General features: G+C 37.0%; 1 protein-coding gene across 4 annotated transcripts in view; it reads left to right on the top strand.

Annotated features, from left to right (window-relative positions):
• The first annotated feature begins 3,212 nt into the window (after positions 1–3,212).
• Tau (microtubule-associated protein tau) overlaps positions 3,213–21,234 on the top strand; it is a 39,368-nt gene continuing 21,346 nt past the window's right edge. For 2 of the 4 annotated variants that reach the window (XM_076821617.1, XM_076821616.1), the window contains exons 1-5: positions 3,213–3,336; positions 12,900–15,372; positions 15,712–15,758; positions 15,852–16,026; positions 19,408–19,616. In XM_076821617.1, the coding sequence (XP_076677732.1) occupies positions 3,274–3,336; positions 12,900–15,372; positions 15,712–15,758; positions 15,852–16,026; positions 19,408–19,616 (2,967 nt within the window). In that variant the 5' untranslated portion in view covers positions 3,213–3,273. The remainder of the gene's footprint in view (positions 3,337–12,899; positions 15,373–15,711; positions 15,759–15,851; positions 16,027–19,407; positions 19,617–21,234) is intronic. The other 2 variants (XM_076821619.1, XM_076821618.1) reach the window with 2 other exon arrangements.

Here is a 21,234-nt window from a genome sequence, read left to right as displayed (position 1 = left end):
TCCAAAATGATCACTATAGTAGTCGCACAAACGTAACGAAACACACTTTAACCAAATTGATGTTAATTCCAATGCTATAATCTTGTTAGCGTGTACCGTATTCTTAGGCACGTAAAACCAGGTGGTAATGTATAATTGGAGGTTACCCTCGTTGCACGCATTGTAGACATTTACTTATTCAAATAGGTTGCATAGCGATCGAGCAATCTTTCATCTTGTTTTACTATACATTCACGTAAACGCGTTAATCAGTAGTGTTGAACATAGATTTTCGGTAGCGAATATATGTATGTACTTATGTAATCGAATCACTGCTTCAAAATGTTTAGGGTAAAATGCAAACTCTATTGTTGAGATTACGAAGGATTGTTATAAAATAATATAAAATCGCTGAGCTATGTAATGGGTTATAACATATAAAGTATGTAAATTCAGTTTTCAAGTATTGTTCGAGTATTCATATGTTGCAATTATGACGTTCGAATTTTTTTTTTGACTAATTTTAAGATTGTCATTGCTAAAGGAAAATACAGTGCTGTCTCGAAAAGAACCCGCGCCTTCTGTCTCGAAAAGAAGCCGCCGCTAGCCCCGATACTTCTTTCATTGTAGTCGCCACGGCGCACAGTGTAACGAGTATATAATAAAAAAAAATCAATTTTCCATTAAGATAGTTATTTTTATATAATTGATATGTTAATCATATTTGTACACAAAAAATAATTTTTAACATAAAATAATTCATTAAAATATATTTTTGAACATAATTTTTATTAGTTAATCATATCGTGCATACTTTTGTAAAACAAATAAAATTTTTTTTTTTAATAGATTTAAACACAAATTAATAACAAACATATGAAACAAGTATAAAAAAATAAAATTAATTTTTTAAATAATTTGTATTGATAATAAATTTTAAATTATTCATTCTTATGACACATCTTCATCACTATCAGTTGAATCTGAAGGAATTCAAAGCTCAGTGTCTTTTAAAAATAAATATTCTAGCATAGATTTGTCTAATTTTTCGTTTTATTAATGTATTTCTTCTCATGTGGGAGCACTCGGGAGCAGATAAAATTTACACCAAATTAAAGGGCATAAAAAGAACTAATTGTAGTAAAAAAATGAAAGAACCGATATGTTTCGTTTTTTTAATTCTCTCCAGAAGTTAAAAGATGCGACAAAAAAAAGTAATAATTTGAGCCACCGGTACGTATCCATATTTTTAAATGCAAGATTTTTTAATTAATAAAACGAAAGAAGGATATATTTTGCTTATTTTCAAAAAAGAAAGAAAAGAACTTATAAATACAACAAAAATGCAGTGGGTAAATATTTCCTATGTGCAGTCTGTGGCAGCTTGCGTTTGGTTATTCGACTTTGAATGTAATTACTGATCTTAAATCTTTACTTATGTTACTAAGTTATAATGTTCTTATATCGGACGACTGTTTACTACCAATTCCACGAAATGAAATACACAATTTAAAAACTCGAATTTTTGCTTTTTGAACACGTGCCGCGACACTGTGCGGCGAGCGAGAAATGCCAAAGTGACCTACTCCGACATTTTTCGATAGACGACGCACGCAGCAATGCCAACCGTAATTTATGGCGTGTCGTCGTCGCGTGCAATGTGGCTCGTTCTTACAATTAGTCCCTCTCACTCGCCACGGCAGAGGGCAAAGGCAAGTCGAATATCCGAATAGACTGTGTGCCCGTCTCGAAAAGAGCTCGGGCCCGGTCCCAATGTGCGGCTTCTTTTCGAGACAAAACTATATACTGACCTATAATGACAGAGGTGCGTATTAAGTAACGCTTCCTCTCTGTTAATGTTAAATACACTTTTTGCAAAAGACTTCCTTGGTTTAAACGTGTAAAATAATATGTACAATAATTCTCTTTATTTATAACATTATATACATACAAAGCTAATGATTAGTTACAAACGAAAGTGTACAAGTTACAGTTTACTGCTGAAAAAAGACATCGTGTACAATATTTTTTATCCGTATGGATAAACATTATCGGTTTGGGCAGACATCTTTTATGTTATAACCTAATACTTATAATAAATTATGGATATTCTTCCGAATGGCCCCAGTGGCCGATCGAGATGAGGTTTGGAGGGAGGAGTGGGAAGGGGGTGTGAACCCTAAATCTAAAATTGTAGCTTACGGTATTTATTAGTTTCCAAAATATTAATAAAAAATTATTGTTAATTTTTTTTTTTTTTTTTTGAACGTAGGTGCAGGCACCCCTACCCGGTCCCCCCATCCCGCCCCCCCAAACTGTTTTACGAACTGCTGGAAGCGTTCCCCTTACCTCCGCGTGGTCCTCAGGCTCCGCAAAGGCACGCGTATTTAGCTGAAATTCAAAGTCGATAAAGCGATATTAAAAAATTGTATTCTATATTTTCGTCTAATTTTGGCCCGTAGAATCACCCCCTAGAATATTGACTATCAGTAGAATAACACCCTATATAGTAGGATGGGTCGCATTCGCAAATTGCTGGTTCAAATCTCCAAACTCACATCGGTTCGCTACCATGCTGTACGCGCCTGCAAGCGGGCGCGCACCCCCCGCACTAATCTAGCCCCAACTAATACTAATACCCGGGACAAGGTGGAAAGTGGAATGCGTTATGTCGGAATAAGTCAACAGACATACTAAAAGTTTATTTATTAATATCTCGGAAACTAATAAATTCCCGAAGCAGCAATTTCAGATTTAGGGTCCATACACCCTACCCACCCCTCCCCGCAAATCTCGCATCGATCGGCCACTGGGGCCATTCGGAAGTACAGCCTAAATTATAATAGCAATAGAATGCTTATTTATTTTTATAAGCGTACACAGTACTGTAAATTCAGTATAACGCGAGAGATCTTATATTTTAAATAATTATATAATACTTTCTAATCCTGGCTGTATTAACAAAATTTGGAAGAATCCCGATCGAAACGTTCGGAATTATTGCAAACGTAGAACTAGTACTTCAGCAGCGATGACTTGATTAAATGTGCTTGTTCAAGCGTTCAAATATTGCGACTTACGTATCAAAAGACTAGCGGTCTCTTCATTCGGTACAGTTCATTGATCACAGCGTAGACTTGTTGGATGTTCATTCAGCACTTACGCAGAATCGTATGATCTCTTTGATGCAATGACTGCCGTTGATGCGCAACAGGTTTATGGAGAAATATTTTGTCAGGGGTGAACAGACCCTCGAATCAGCCTAAACTCTAATTGCGTACGAACAAACTCCGAATGGATTCGCAAGAAGCTACAAGCAACGCGGTCGAGTCGGCTCCGGGCCGCGGAAGAAACGTGGTAAGCTACAATTTTCAAATAGTAGTAAATGTTTGCGGGTATACCTGTGCTCGACGAAAACCTTACAACTTCAATGTGTCTTTTATTTGCGAATATAGGTAACGGACACAAAGTAATATTTATCATTTGTGGTGACGACAAACTTATCCGCTCCTATTTTGCACTCACAAGGAAAGATCCCGAACCCGGAAATTCAAAAAATTATGAGACTTTGTGCATATGTAGGGAATTTCCTCCTGATTACAATGCAATTTTTGTTTGCTGCCCAAATTCACTCCAAGAGGGTGAAATTGACCCCTGAAAATGTTTCGATTTTGTATTATTACTCGCGAACTGTAGAAGATAGAAAAAAAGTTTTCAGGAAAAAGTTACTTCTTTTAATTGGGACTATCATTTAGTAAGTTACAGTTCTCCCAGTTCTTACAGTTCGCGAGTTATAACACAAAATCGGAAAATAGCCGGATTTTCAAGAGTCAAATTCAACCCTATAGAGTGAATAAATTTAAACTTTAATCTTTGTGCATATGTAGGGAATTTCCTCCTGATTACAACGCAATTTTTGTTTGCTGCCCAAATTCACTCTAAGGGGGTGAAATTGACCCCTCAAATTCCGGCTGTTTTCCAATTTTGTGTTATAACTGGCGAACTTTAAGATCTGCAAGTTACCAAATGATAGTCCTAATTAAAAGAAGTAACTTTTGTCTCGAAACTTTTTTTCTATCCCTTACAGATTGCGAGTTATAAAATAAAATCGGAAAATAGCCGAATTTTCGGGGGTTAATTTCACCCCCTTAGAATGAATTTAGGCAGCAAACAAAAATTGCGTTGTAATCAGGAGGAAATCCTCTACGTATTCACAATGTTTCAGATTTTTTTTAATTTTTGGGTTCGGGATCTTCCCTTGTCAGTGAGAAAAAAATAAGGTACGAAGCAACTGCAAGCTTTAATTTTATTTCATCTTCTTCTTTGAAATATTAACAAATCATCTAGGTAGAATGCAGGGTATTATGAATGTACAACGAAAGAAAGTGATAACAACATATTTTTTATTTAGAATTTACAATAAAATACAAATGTATAATTATATAATTTAGAAACTACAAATGTGACTTACACGAAGCACACAATGCGTATACTAGAAAAAGGAAGGTAATAAATTAGTTACGAAGAATCGAAAACGAACATTTGTTATTTTCGAATAGCAGGAATAGGAGCAGGTGGTACAAATTTTCGACTTAACTTTTGAAGAATGTGTCGTGAAGTTTCCTTAGAAAGAAATAGGCTTCACTTTATCGGTTTTCTGTTCGTCAAGTGCACATTTATGATTATGAAGTGATTATACTATGATAATAAAATCCAGTTGCTGTCAAAAATATTATTTGACATTATTCTTACCATGTATGTATGCTACTTCCAAATTCTTCGAACACTTTTCCAAGTTCAATTCCGCAAATTAAATTACAAAAAGTGCTTTATTATTTTTTTAACCCTTCGTGTAAAATATATTTCTATAAGTTTTTAGACGTTAATAATGAAATTAAAAAATTTGGTGGATTTTATAAAAAAACCTCCCTTATCCGCAACTATTTTTTCAAAATACAAATTTCAACACATCAAAATTTACATTTTTAGAAAAAGGCTATTAGAGCATTACGAATGTACAATTATCACGCTAAAGTTAAAAGAGTAAGAAATACGAAAATGGTAACTCAACAATAACGCTGGGGTGCAGTGAACCCCATCTGACCAATTTGTGATTATAAGAAGTAGCAGTAGAACCAAAAAGTTTTTTGTTTTTTAAAAAGAGGAATTTTTAAAGAATTTAATCCTCTAAAACTTAATTTATTACAACACCAGTATTCTCGGTCATGCCATCCTTATATGTAACTAGCTTTACTACTCGGCTTCGCCCGAAATTTAGATTCTAATTTTATAAATGAAAAAATTTTGTTTAACTTTTTTTGGTGAAAATAGTCACATTTATCTGGATTAACCAGGCATAATGAGCCGAGGTACATTTCGTGACCCCCGAGTTTACCGTTCGAAAGTTTTTAGGCGACAGACACACACACAAACATACGAAACACTTTCTGCTATATAGTATAAGATATTTAATTTCTTTAAAAGCATGTAGGTATCTATTATTTTAACATACGAAATGGTGCGCTAAATAAACGTCTACCTTTACAGAGATAGTTTCAGGGACAAAAGTCATTTTACAGTAACAATTAGGATAATTATGGGAGAGTTGCCGCACCTTAAGCAAAATTGTCACCGCATCTAAATTTTGCCATGGAAACTTTTTCCAAGGATACATATTATTAGTTGAACGTCTTGTGCTACTACTTGCATTGAAGAAAATCAAAATTTTAATATCTATCACCCTTAAAAAATTATATCCAAAAACATCCTTTTCTTGGGAGAGACGCCGCACTTCCGGGTGTGATGCTGCATTTCGAAACTCGACTAATTTTCCATTTAAATTTCTTAATTTTAAGTGTTTATTTAAAAATGTAGTAAAAGCAAAGTAAAACGAAACATATTCTTTTGTTTATACAGTTACAAAATACAATAAAATTGGAAAAATAAATAAGTACAGCTATTATGTCTGCTTTTCTAAATTTAATTGTCTTTCTTCTTTCTTCCAAATTCATTACCTACACATATCAAATAAAAACAGAACAAGGCAAACACGTTCTCAAATCAAATAAAATCGACGGAGCTGTATTTTATTCCCGACAACCCTGAAATACCAAAAGTGCGGAGTCTCTCCCAGTTAGGGAATTCAATCCCGGGAACCCGGTTGTTTTTTGTATTCAAAAACTCCCGGGATTTGATATATCAAGTTATAACTTACCCCGAGAATTTCGAGAATGTTTAAAAACGTAAATTACTTTACGAACAACTGAAAAATCTAAAACTGGAACCCAAAAAACAGCGGGGATCCTGGGATTGAATTCTCTACGCGCAGTGCGCCATCTCTCCCATAATTACCCTCCAAGCAATTTACTCGATCGAATAAACCGTAAATATAAATAATTGTAACAGAAACAGTATCTGTCCCTGAATGACTAATGAATAACTTCCTTTTTCGTTCTATAGATAAAGAATACGCTTTTTTATTTCGTGATCGCCCATTTCAGATTTCTTTTATTAACATAAAATACTATTATGCAAAATGGAACTTCTTATAAAAGCAGTATTAATTTGCATTACGCGGTAAACACATCTCGTGCTTCGCACTATCCGGAGAGCCTCGGTTTCGCGACGTATGTACATACTGACACAAACAACGCTGCAATCCATTCGTACGCTTTCACTAATGAATTCCGCGAAGAAACAAAGGGAAACAGTCGATCGCCCTAAAGAGAGCTACTGCCGCAGGTCACGGCAGCCCGAAATGCCCCGAAATCGCGATAGATGTTGATGGGTGTACTATAATCATTCGTGGCTTAATCCCATAACGAGGGGGAAAGTCGAACGGTGGCAGGTACGGTAAATATGGATCCTCGAGACATCACCGTTTTGTATTACCGAATGATCGATGGGCTCAGGGCCAACGCCGGCGATCCAAATTTCTCGTGCGCATCCAAACTTTTCATTCGTATCACTTTCCCGTTGCGCCAATCGATCCCTTAAACGCGATGTAAGCATTCGCCTCAAAAACAATAGGAAACGTACACCGCCACCTAAACCAAACAGATGGAATTGCCGCAAGATTGAGGACAGAATGGAACTTCAAAAATAGACCGAACCGGTGCCGAAGCCGATAACATTTACTTTTAAGTTTTAAAAATTCTTTACGGTCGAAATTCTAAATCATTTTACAGAAAGGAACTGTGGTGTATGTTGCGACGGAGACTTTTATTATAGTCTGCATTATCAGAATTCATATTTATATGAATTCATTTTTTAAATAAAACGTTTGACTTCAACGTGAAATCTACCATAAAAAGTAGTAAACTCTACTCATAGGTACTCTATAAAGAGGAATTTAGATAAAAATTAATGAACGTGATAATTAGTTATTAGAGAGTGTTTTATATTCATGGCGAGATAACTTTGCGGTTATTTACAATACTGTTTAATTTCATTTTGAACGTGAAAAGTGTAGGTTTCCTTTAAAGTGCGTGTAACTAATATTAATAATCATTTCATTTTAAAAGTCTGAAGAGTTCCACGGAATGCAAGAAGCAAGATGTGCTTGTTGCTAGTGGAGTCTCTTACAAATATACACATTCCTATCCAGGTTTGAATGTTAAGAAGACTGTATTTAAGATCTTTTAGTCGGAAATGATTTTCTTCTTTGGAATATATTCCATTAAATGGAACGAAGTGTGGTAAACAGCGAAGATAAATTTAGGGGATGTGGTATGAGTGTGTGCCTGAATTTAATAGTTGATATCGTTCAGTTTCTGCGATGTCAAACATGGAACACACTCAAGGATTACTATAAAGAAGGACTGAATTACGTGACCGATATTGACTGCTTCTCGTGTTAATTATATCTTAACACGTTGACTGCCACGTCACCCGTATTCGGGTGACAGTAATTGTTTCTGATCGGGTCGCGTCACCCGTATTGGGGTGGCGCTTATTTGGCTATTTGCGCAAACATTCGTATGTGTTTGAAAATATATTTCGCAGAGGAAGTAACAAAACTATTGAATATTAATTACTATAAACTATATTTATTAATATAACTTAAATTTATAATAGAGATAAAGATAGAGATGGGGTAGAGATTTTAAGTTATACCGCTCGTTACTCGGCAAAGAGTCAAACTGATCCTGTACAGTGGCGAGGTGAGAAACAAATGCGAAGTAACGAAAATAAATGTCCGAGAATGATACCACGGAAACAAACGGAGCGGGAGGTTATTCTTGCGACAATCAGCGATTCGCATTTTTAACCCTTAGCTGGTATACTGTTTTTGGCAAACGTGGCTGGTATACTGGGGTCGTGGCAGACCCCAAATAAAAAAGGACACAGAAATTTGTAAAGTCGACCCTAGATCAACCTCTATAAATATTTTGTTCTTAGGTAATGTGTAAAATAATAGAAACCTAGAAAGTTAAACTATTATTATAAAATTAATTAGAAAAACAGTTTACAAGCTTAGACAACCAAAAATTTTGCAGCGAACTTTGCGTGCCTGGGGTCATGAGCGACCCCAAAATACCAGTTAAGGGTTAAATATCGGTGGGAATACCCAGCAGAATACGCTTCGTACAGCGGTACTCGTGGCCCGAAGGAGATTTCACTGTAAACGCGCGCGGCAGTCAACGTGTTAAAGTGTTTAACAGTGCAGAGAAAATATGACTTTATTACGGAGGAAGAATAGATCACATCAGCCGTGGATCGTTATACTCCCTGTCATTTAAGAAGGAACCCGTTTCGCGCATGTAGAATGAGCTCATTGGCTCCGGAAAAGCGTTGGTGGGGGTACAGCCAATAGTGGCTTCTCCCGGCACTAATCAGCGTCAACCTGCGCAGAACCGGTCTAAAACTCGTCGATCGGCAGGTTCCTTCTTAAATGACACGGAGTATAGTCAACGTTATCTTTTATGTTGTAAGGTTAATGTTGGCATAAATTTTAAGCTGGGTCTTTTTCCCTTACGACTGTTGTTGAAGAAGTGAATTCTACGTTCTAAACCACTGATTCAAATAACTTATTTGAAGGGTTCAGAAAGGACTCACACTTCGAGATTTTTAATTTTATTGTACTATATCCTCCTAAGTATCTGAAACATGTTAGAGTACTTACCTGAATTCATTTTATAAATTGACTGCAAATCTAACGTGCATTTGTTTCAATTAGAATCCTCAAACGTTTATTGATCTGCCCTTTTCTCTATTTATAATACTTACGTATATCGTGAATAGAAGAATTGAGAACTGAACGAAAGCTAATTCCATCACATGAGTACGTGATAAGTACAATTGTTTTTTACACGCAAGAAAGGGCTATATGTATATTCATCGTAAAGAGATATACGTGCAAACGTATAACTGAGAAATCAAATCTGATAAATTTGTGCATGCTGAAACTGTTCTCACAGTTTCTATCATGTTGCGTGTGAAACACGTCTGACTGTAGGAATTCACTTCCCGGTGCTACCTTGAGTCTTGTTTCTCAGATGTAGCATTATACATTAGACTGACTACTTAGGCGCAGGAATTCGTTTCCTCCCTACGCTTTTCATATCTTTCGAAATGTTAACTGTTTTCAGAATTATCAGAAGCAAAGTTATTCGAGTTAACAAAATTATAAATCGTAAAGATTTATAAATAATTTAAAAAAATATTGACAAAAGGGATCCAGCCCCAATGACGTTAACCTTGACATATATGGTCAAGGTCACCATTCTGAACAATTTTTCCCTATACATGTAACCGTCGCTCGGCTTTAGTTTTCGTGATATTCGTAAAAACATCGGCGATAGAAAAAAAAACTCCGCTCGGTAAGCAGTTGGTTGGGGCCAGATTTGGATAAAAAACACATTTTTTTATCTTACATTTCTCAAAAGTTGGCAGTGGTTGGGGCTAAACAAATCCGGCCCCAACTAACTACTGATCAGAGATAAAATAGGGAACACATTTTAACAAACAACGTGGATCGGCTTAAACCTTCTCAAGGTCACTCAGGAGGGTGACCTTGACAACATACGGCAAGGTCAAGGTCATTGGGGCTGGGTCCCCTTTTATCAATATTTACTCAGTGCAAAAGGGTCATTGGATAAAATTAGATAAAATTGTAACTTGGAACCTGTTGGGGAATCTGTTAGGGAATCTGTTGTAAAGAAATGATTTTTTTTAAATGTTTATTTCTTTTCCTCCTACACCATTCAGGATACTTCAATTTATGCTGTTATTTCGTTACATCTATAACAATCTCTCACAATTAATATTTAATGAAACCTAAGGTTCTATCTGTTTACTATTATGAAGATACTCCCAACTTTTATGAATCCAGCGTCAGAATCGTTGTCGGGTTATACTAAAGGTTTCTATTGCACGTTAGGGTGTGTCAATTTTTTTAATGTTTCAATTTTAAAAACGACTAGTGGAAGCACGGTAGAATTTCAAGTTTAAAATTAACCACTATCATTCAATTTTGTGGGAATGCATTATTTACCTAGTTGAAATTTCATTTGAAATTATAGAAAAATACTAAAATTATTTAAAAAAATATTTAATAATTGAGCTCATGGACCGCAACAGAAGTAAACAAGATATCTCTTCTTTGGTGGACTTTGTTAAATAGCATTAAATTTACTACAAAGATGACATATAGCTAGATCTGTTGTTCAAGTTACATATATTTTCCTTTTGTAATAAATACACATTTCCATATATTTTCACGTGAATGTAATAAATACTAATTTCCACATATTTTTATTTTCTTTTTCGTGCTTTTCTGTAAGCAAGACTCACTTTAAGCAGTATATCAATATAGTAGTTTGTAATTAAATCTTACTTAATTTTCACTATTTTCAACTGTGATTTGAAGTAGCTAAACCTCACTCAAATCAATTTCTGAAGATAATTTCGGATTGAGGATTAAAAACATTACTTTGTGACTAGACATTTTAAAATTTTCAAAAATTTTAAATTTACCCATAAAATTGACACACCCTATTGCACGTGTAGTATTTAAGTACATGGGTATATACACTGCGTTCCATATAAGAACGTACCAACGCCCCTATCGATTTGCGACCGATCTGCGCAGCTCCCACGGATCTGACACACGCGATTGGTCGTAGCACCTTCCCTACCGGTTTACTACCAATCAACAGTGTATCCCTGCGCGAAACGAGTACGCTCTAATGTGGAACGCAGTGTATGTATTAACGTGTTCCGTACTTTAATTCATGCAGTACACGGGTAGGTACTCGTTTAGTCAAAAACATTTATACGGATAAATCAAAATTTGGGGTCACAGTCAACAGAAATAATTTGCAACAAATTTCTTTTACAGAAAATTACTTAATAAACAATAACATTCTTATACATTTTTATGCAAACAAATCCAAGCGTAAATGTATGCGTTGCTATATCCGTGCAGGTTGAGAATAAAATGCGTCATTACTCCTGTATTAAGGACTCCGACTTTCAATTACCTGATACATGTTACATACATTTATGTAAGTACATCGCGTCTGACACATGGTTCTTTAGTACACGTTCATCTAGTTCAAAACTGTTCGAATTTTCAGGAATTAGAGGCATTCTGTAGCCCAAATTCAAACAGGTACTGTAAGTACCTAAGAACTAAGTCAAACTTGTATTGTCAGCGAGGTTTCAGTTGGTGAAACAAATGTCGACATTACGTTGAGGAGCAAGGAAAAGTTGTTTTCTAGAATCTTTATTTCATAACGCAATACTTTTAAAAAAAGTCTTCTACTGATATGTATTAAAAGCACATGCTTTAAAGAATCTTTCTGATACTTGTTCATAGTCATATTGTAGCCTCTTTATTTGTCGTGATCCACATGTTGTGTTATAAGAAAAAGTAGCTACCTATGAGTGTACAAATCTTTGAAAATATTATTCTGTTAAAAAATCACTGGCTTTGGAATAAAAAAGTGAAATACCACAAAATTTTTGCAGTTTTTTAAGCTCTTCTCAAAAAGTATTAGGGAGACAAATAAAATCCATACACACGAGAGTAGAGGACGTTATTTTAAGTAGTGTTAAGATTTCAAATCGATCAAATAAGTAGGTTTTGAGGACAAGTTTGAAAAAATCGATTGCGAGAAAACTGGCCACTTTACAGCTGTTCAACTTATCTGATCGTTCAGACACGTCCCTTCAAGTTTTGCCGTGATATTATAGAACAGTATTCTTGCAATACCAAACGTTAAGAAAATGCAGAAAACACCAATTCTTTTGAAACCTTCAAGGTGAATGTTTCCTCTTAAATAGATATTCAGACTGAAGTAAATTTTAAACATTAACAATGTGTACCGTTAACGTAACATATTTATAATGCAGTATTTGGTAATATCTTTACACATAAATTATACCATTTTTTCTACTATAAGCAGAGAACAGTTACACCTAGAATACGTAATATCACATAATAAAAGTATTCTGATTATTTAATAGTATTTAATAGTATTTAATTAAATTAAATACAGAAAAACTTTTGCAGAAAATTATTAACACAACTCGAGTCATAAATAATATTATACGATTTTTTTTCTGTATTATTTAATATCGTATCAACCACTTGCACGGGATATTAGCGACCTAGGGTGTTTTAGGTAATGCAATAGGCTTTGTATTTATACTTTGTCGTTTAAATTGTCCTTTAGGGTGGGCCTTTATACAAACATATTTCTAATCACATGACTAATATATATCGATATGTGATTTGTATAATAATAAACTATACATAAAATAATACGCAAGTAAAACTATTATAAAAGTATCAAAACACTATTTAATTAATAAGTCATGATATTTCGTATTTCGAAATCCACTGATTGAGATTTCTCTTTACACGTATTTCGACACGTGTCCGTCAGGAATTTTCACCAGTTATTATTTCGTAGGTAAAAGCAAACCCACCATTACCACCTGGCTTTCGGGCGAGACCGCAAGGTCCACCTGGATCACCGAGACACCCTATAAATAATGGTCCTATAGGACAATCACGACCAGGAGGACAGCCACAGCAAATTCGATTCGACGGGCGTACTGCTTTCGGGCCGTCCAGTTCTGGCCAATTCGTGCAGCTCAGACCATACGGGCCCCCAAGACCACCTGGAAGTACATTGCCTCAGAAACCACCGCAACAAGGTCAAAATACACCCATCCTAAACACACGTTTCGCTCCACCGCCGCCCAACAAAATCAATCCGCAACTAAGGCCTAGACTGCCAGGCCCTGTAAATTATCAAGTGCAACAATTCCAAAGAAGCGTACAACAGCCTCAACAGCCGAGACCCGAGCACCAGAACATTCCACAAGAGGCGCGAAACCCAGAGTTCCTAGGACGACAGCAAGGAACCGCGCAACACCAACTACAACGAAATGAATCGCTTTTGAACACACCTCAACAAAGCTCCTCATCCACCAAGGAAGATAAAAGGTCTCCACTCCCGCGAATAGTAGTCGAAAGGATGGCTGATGTTGACAACACGAAGAAGCCTCAGCAATTTGAGAATCCAGTTACGAAAGAGAAGATGCGCGAAAGTGCGGAGAACGACGACGACGATGACGTCGTGATAGACGGTAAGAAATCACCGCGACCTGGCAGTAATATTTCTAGTCAAGACGGGTCGATTCAGTCGAAATCACCGAACAAAGAGAATATCGCGCAATCTCTGAAGAGACCGGAAACTGCCACGCTGAATGGGAAAATGGATACCAAGGACGACAATACAGCTGTGGGAAAAGTTAACGAGAAGAGTAACGACTCTACAACCAGTGACAAGGTGGATAAATTAGAAAGTAAAACGGAAGAACCTGTTAAGGGCACCAGTTCCATAGATGCTGATAACAGGTTGTCTTCAGCGAAGCTTAATGAAAAGGCACACGCAGAAGCTTCTGATAGAGGGGCAGTGGAAAAGGTAGATAACAAATTAGCAGGACCTGTAGAAGGCACAGTCCAAGGTAAACATATTGGCGACAAGGTGGACTTGATTAAGGATTGTACAGTGGAACCGTCGATGAGCAAGAACACAAGTTCTTCGTCGGGTCCCACGATTGCAGAGAGTAAACTTGGCGAATCTGACACCTCTGATACATCTGTTCCGCTCAGCAAAGACCTTTCGCACGAGCAAAGCTTAAAGACGATAGGAGAATCGCAAAAGAAAGCACAGCCAGATACGCCCATCGAAGGGAACAAAAAACAAAATGAACAGGATTCCAAAGCAGTGCCCAAATCTGCAGAAAAGTCACGCGGAAGTACACCGGCAGAAATACATGATAATGAAGGGGAACGAGAATTGGAAACGACATCTAAATCTTCAGGAGACACGCAGGTGACTGCACCGGCAGAAGTTAGTCAGGCTCAAGAAGAAGTAAAGATGCCATCCAAATCTCCAGAAAAGGTACAGGCGAGCAGACCAACAGAAACTAATCAAACTAAAGTTGATGAAGAATCGCAAGTGCCATCAAAATTCTCGGATACTTCGCACGCGAGTACACCAGCAGAATCAAATCGTCAAGATGGAGTGGAAGGAAAAATCCGGGAGCAATCTTCAGCAGCGATGGATCAGAATCAAGGTGAACAGGAGTCAAAGGCGACATCCAAACTTGCGGAAAAATCACACGAGATTACACCAGTTGAGATAAATCAGACTCAGGTAAAAACAACGAGCATTCAAGAGAAACAGGACTTAAAACCAGAACCCAAAGAACTGAACAAGTCCTGCACTAGCATGCCAGCAGAAATGGAATCCAAAGCACCGTCTCAGCACTCTGAGAAGTTACCCGAATTGGAGAATTCTCTTACTGTTTCCTCGAATAACCAACCTTTAATCGAAGAATCGACTAAAACACCTGAAAGTATTAGCATAGATAGTGTTGCAACGAAAGCCTCTGAGGAAAATATTCATCACGACAAACCTGTACAAGATTCCGTGGATGCAAATATAATTAGTCGCAGTGAAGATTCGCCTGCCCTTGTAACAACAGCTAAGTCACCAAGGGCCCCAGAGCCGCCGAAGAGTCAAGAAAAATTGTCAGCAGCAGAGTCAATGTTATCTCCCCCTAAATCTCCTAAAGAAACTGTCAAAGGCTTCGATAACGGACAAAGAAAATCGTTATCGTCAAAATCTTCGCCATCTTGCAGCCCTCGATCGCCAGTTTCCCCGACGTCCCCTACCCGTCGTGTGAAATTAGAGAACGAGAAGAAAAATGCCACTTCTGTCCAAAATTCCACCGACGAGAGTGAAAGCGATGGGAAGAAGGCAGCTGGCGCGAAAACTTTGTCAAAACCGTCTGCGCCGAAAATTGAACGAGCACCTACGCCTGCTAAGTTGGATGAAAAATCACAGGCGAAGTTTTCAGCAACGTCAGGTTTTTATTTCGATTTGAAACAGATCTAGAAGATATTAATTTGCAAAACTTAGCCGCTATGATGAGATTGAAGATAGACGTGTAAAAACAATATATCAAAGTTTCGTTATTAACAGTACAACAGTCAACAGCAAGTTTGATTTTACATTAAAGTAGTAGATTTGCTGGCCTCAAACTTTGTGATCTTACATTAGATTTGTTACAATTATTGAAACGTCTTAAAGAGATAGTAGTTTCACAAAATTACTGAGATTTTGCTTCAGTCTGCAAGGACACACTTTGAATATTTACTTGACGTTCACGGAAAAGCTGCGGTGCATAATTTTTTCGTTTTTGCAGAGATTGAAAATGGCAACGCAACGTATGATACGGCGCAATTCGATACGGTAAATACCCTTGTTTATATTTGTAGCGGTATGTATACTTTGTAACGTCTTTTACTTCCGCATCCTAGTAAGACAGCACAATAATTTTCATAGATGCCGACCACAAATGGAGTTTCGGATTTACCAACGAAAAAATCACCATCTAAATCGAAGGACGCTGACAAAAGGTCGGCGGCTGGTTCGCCTGTAAAGTCACCAAGTAAATCTGTCAAATCATTGCCACGAACTCCGGAGACACCTTCATCGACAACCGTCCAAGAGAAGAAAAGTAAGTATAGTTAACATTTTTATTTAAGTTCATGTGCGTCACAAAAGAATCTGTTATCTAATCAGGTTAAGTAGTATAATGTTTCTTGTCACTTTCATGGAACATTTCACGCAAGGAGTTATATGTATGTACATCTACTTTTACCGGAGGGGCCAAAATGAATTGTCTTTTTAAAAGAACGAGTCATTTAAGAAAATTCATACATTTTTATATATTTTTCTGCTTTATTTAACGAAAACTGAAAATAAACAATATTATAATAACAATAACAACAACAACAACAACAATAATAATAATAAAAATAATAATAATAATAATAATCTTTAAAATAATAATAATAATAATAATAATAATCATTAAAATAATAATAATAATAATAATCTTTAAAATAATAATAATAATAATAATAATCTTTAAAATAATAATAATAATAATAATAATAATCTTTAAAATAATTACACATGCAGTTCAAAGAAAAATAAAGAATTTTATTTTGTGAATTAAATGCCTGAGCGAATCTAGGCGCGCGCAGCGTCTTTAGGTTTTCGTCGAGTGCCAATGCGTCGTTGCGTCGAGTGCACGTTTGTTTAGAATCGCTCCAGCGATGTCATCAACTTTACAGAAAGTTAAGTTCTTTGTTTTTCAGCATATCGGCACGGAAGTAACACCAATGGATTCCCAGTAGTCTCCCGATTAAAGGACATCAAGTGCCATGTAAATCGGACTATTTTTAATGAAGATAACTTTAAATTGCGTAAATTAATTTTGTATTTAATTTTGTTAATTATAGCCCGATTTACATAGTACTTGGAGTCTTTTAATCGGGAAAACACAAGGAATCGATTGGTGTCACGTTCGTGAAGATACGATCAGAAATGCGGAACTTCACATTTTCACTTGTTAATGGTTAGCATTATATCTTTGTTACGGGACAGTTTCCAAGGAAAAAGTAGTAGTGGGGATGATTTTGTATTAACCTAACCGAAGTAAATTTATCAAGTTAACTGAGAACCACTGTATACAGGGTGTTTATAAAAATGTGGGATGTTTTCTCAGGATCGGTTCTACTCACCAAAATAATAAAAAAAAGTTGGTATATTTTGCAGTTACAAGCATTTTTATATTCGGTAAAACACACGCCCGAAATGACTATTAAAAAGGCAACGGGCTAACAAGCGCGTTCGTTAGTTGGCCTAATCTATACTATTATATAAAATTGAAGTGTGTTACATCAGTTTGTTCGGCTTGGCGAGAGGAAGGTTCTAACGTTTTTATTTTTTTTAAATACTGATTTTTAAATAATAGTAGTTCGGGACGCGACCGACAGGCGGCGACCGGGCGAGCGCTTCTCGCTTGTGAAACAGCACCGCGGCGGGAATAAGTGGCCGAGGGCTCTCGAGTTTACAGATTGCAGATTACAGATCATCAATCAGTCACGCTAATATTTCGGGCGAAGCTGAGACTGGGAATGCTAGTCTACATATATTTTCTTAACTCTCATAATTGTTTTTAATATTTTACAATATGCTAAAATTAAGTGGCAAGTCGCAATTTAATCGGATGATTAGTTCCTCTACAATTCGCATGAGAAGATTACCTACTTTTTCAGGCCGTCACTGTAGGCTAACTCTTTAAGTGCTAAACTTATTTCTCAGTTGTTTCATCTAAAGCATCTGAAAGTCTTTGCCTATTAAAAAAAAGTAAACCTCGCGACAACAACATACATATGTGTATGCTGGAATATGAAGATATTTGTATCGATTGCACGCTCGAGGTACCAACTGGTTTCAGGACATTGATGCAGATGACTATACAAGCTTGATACCAATCATAGATACCGAGACAGTCAAAACACGTTGAGATTTGTATCACGATACTGATAAGAACTTGCAACATGTATCGATACAGATCTCAAAGTGTATGGGGCCCTTGAAATATCACAGTGTACAATATTCACTAAAAAAATGTAGACATTTTGAAATAATTTATCAGGTTACCTTCATATTTGATAAGTGTTCGGTAACATATGGACGGGAGTGTAGGTACGTTCTTAGTAGCACAAAATATTGGTTAAATATTTTTTCCAAATATTAAAAAAATATTTTTTTAGCCACACTTTTTAATATGAAAAAAGGTTAATTCCAAATATTATATATACATACTGAAAATGTGATATAAATATTCAGAAAATATAAAGCAAATATTCTGGAAATGTGAAAATAATATACAGAATTCCAAAATAAATATTCAGGAAATGTAAAATATATATTTAAGAATTGTAAAGTAAATATTCAGAATATGTGAAATAAATATTCCGGAAATGTAAAATTAATATTTAAAATATAAAAAGTAAATATTCAGAAAATGTGAAATAAATATTCAGGGAATGTGAACTACATATTTAGGAAATGTAAAATAAATATTCAGAAAATGTGAAATAAATCTTTACTCTATATTTGAAAAAAAAATTTCACAATATAAAATGAATATTTCCTGAACATTCGGGAACAAAAATTTGTTTCTAATATTAAATAAATATTTTATTTAAATTTGGACAAAAATATTTTTTTCCAATATAAAATGAATATTTCCAGTATATTTGGGGGAAAAAATATTTGCTTCTTAATCTAGAATAAATATTGTATGTATATTTAAATATTAAAAAGAGATTGAACCTCGTTTTAATATTGGATGTATGTGTATTCAATATTTTCTGCTACTAGGGGTGTAACGATGATTTTATGAACTATGTAGACAGCGCGGATGTAGAGACGTTTGCTTCGCATTTAACCATGAAGATTTAGCTCGTATTTAACCACAACGAGTGGAGAGGTGTGGTCGTTTTACGCGCGGGGAGTATAAAAACCAAAGATATGAGACTGGGACTCGTTGCGAGAAACAGACTAGACCCAAGGCGAGAGAAAAGTCGTAAACAACGTCTCATGTCCCTGAGAAACAAATCATGAAAAAAAATTTATAAACGGAGAAGAGAAATTGACATGAAAGTGACGAGTGTATACAACTTGACATGACTTATTATTAGTGTGCTGGCGGTTAAAATCAAATTGTAATTGTATATAAAATAGCATGTATGAATCATACTTTACGTCATAAATAATGATGTCATTACGTGCCAAGAAGGAAGTGTCTTTTGAATTTACTCGGAACGTATTTGTTAACGTTACAAGTCTTGAAATATTCGTGTAATATTTCTATAAAACGGTAAATTGATCGTGAATTAATATGAAGCATATTTAATAAAGTTGAGGTCACTTATAAATTATTCATTGCATGCCATTTCAAAACAATAATAAAACTTTTCACATTTTTTATTATACACTTTGAAATAAATGTGCCTGTAATTTCTGTTAAATCGTACAGAATTGCCTATGAACAAAATTCAAGTGGGCGCAGCACCCTCTCCAAACTTAAAAACAGTACGATCGAAAATTGGTTCGCTGGACAATGCAAGTTACAAGCCAGGTGGTGGAAAGGTGAAAATAGAGAACAGAAAGCTGGACTTCAGCAAGGCACAACCGAAGATCGCTGCAAAGAATGAGAAATACACGCCTAGTGGTGGCGATAAGAAGGTTGACTATTTATTTCAATCTTTTCGAATTTTATCTCTCTGTATTCATTAATTTAAGTTTCCTCTTATAGAGGGCAGCCGTGTGAATATCACAACTAGGGAGAAAGAATCTGCAAGCCGTCTAAACAATTTCAATTGACAGAGGCGATTTTACGTGAAAAGCAAAACGATTGGATTTACAGTCGATATAGAAAAACAGTTTAGGATTCAAGTCTTGATCGAGTTAAGGTCTATTTACACTTTACAGCACGGACCGACACGCACCGGCAACGGCGCGGTCCGTCACCGGCACGACATAATATTGTAACATGCGTTTTAAATGGGACTGTTTACACCAGCGCTGTCCAGCGTAGGGGCCCCTCACGCGCCTGCTTCCCCTTCCAATCTTTCTTTCGCGCAGCGTGCCTTCCGTTGTCAAGGAGACCGCGGGACGCTACGAAGGCTGCCATGACGGGCTAGCCGGGCTAACGTCTTCGCGGTTAGCGTCGCGCGGTATCCCTGACAACGCGGACGAGAGTGGGAGAACCCCAAGTTCCCGCGGCAGCGACCTCGGACAGCGCTGGTTTACACTACCCGGCAGCGACCTGCAACCTGTGATGCCAGATCGGGGACGGGTTCCCTCGAGAATTTCCCCCACCTCGCGCACACTACGCCGGAGCTGCGTGTCCGTGAGTTGGGCTCCGAAGCGCCGAGCTCACGGACACGCTGCTCCGGCGTAGTAAGCGCGAGGTGGGGGAAATTCTCGAGGAAACCCGTCCCCGATCTGGCATCCCAGCCTGCAACGTTCCGTCTACGGCACGAACCCACGCCGGTCGACATGGTCGCGAAGAATGTTCTTGCCGGTTCGTGACGGTCCGTGTCGAGACGTGTCGTCGCTGGTCTGCCAGTGTGAATCAGTAAACGGCAGAGACCGCATGCAGCAGAGGATAAATTCCGAAAAACTGATAGAGCAAGTTAAGTTATTCAATCGATTCTAGCAATTCCAAAAATTTGCATTGCGGCATTCTAAACTATTGGTAAAACTTATCGTCGTATTTTAGTAACTCTTTGAATAAAGTCCAATACTCCCCTTCGACTTTTCTCTTTTTTAATATTGGATGCACCCAAATTTTATCTCGCTTTTGTGCTCTTTTGGCTGCGGCATCCTCCTCGTCTAAAAGTAAGGCTAGAAGAATCAACTCCTCGTCACAGTCTAATCCGCTCATTTCTACTACTAAACGTGAACTGGCGGACTGTTGCCGGAGCAGTGTAGACGCATGCATAACATTACGTGCCGGTGACGAACCGCGCCGTTGCCGGTACGTGTCGGTCCGTGCTGTATAGTGCAAATCGACCTTAAACCGTGCGACCGATTCTTTTTCCCCTACGCTATTGATATTAAGGCTCCCACAGACCAACCCGAATATTCGCGGCGGCAGTGGATCCGCCGCGGATCATATAAAGGCTCCCCAAACCAACGCAAATATCCGCTCCGTGCCGCGGATCAGATAAGGCACCAGTTTTTTATATGTGGTGGCTTATGGGCAGTGTTATTTGATCCGCGGCGGATCCGCTCCGCGCGGCGAAATTCGCGTTGGTTTGGGGGAGCCTTAAAGGTGGCCCTTCCAATGGGCGGCTGG

This window comes from Andrena cerasifolii, chromosome 10 (assembly GCF_050908995.1).
Source record: "Andrena cerasifolii isolate SP2316 chromosome 10, iyAndCera1_principal, whole genome shotgun sequence".
In the NCBI taxonomy this organism is placed as follows: Eukaryota; Metazoa; Arthropoda; class Insecta; order Hymenoptera; family Andrenidae; genus Andrena; species Andrena cerasifolii.
Note: the sequence above shows the minus strand (reverse complement) of the source record. Positions and strands in the feature narration are given on the sequence as shown.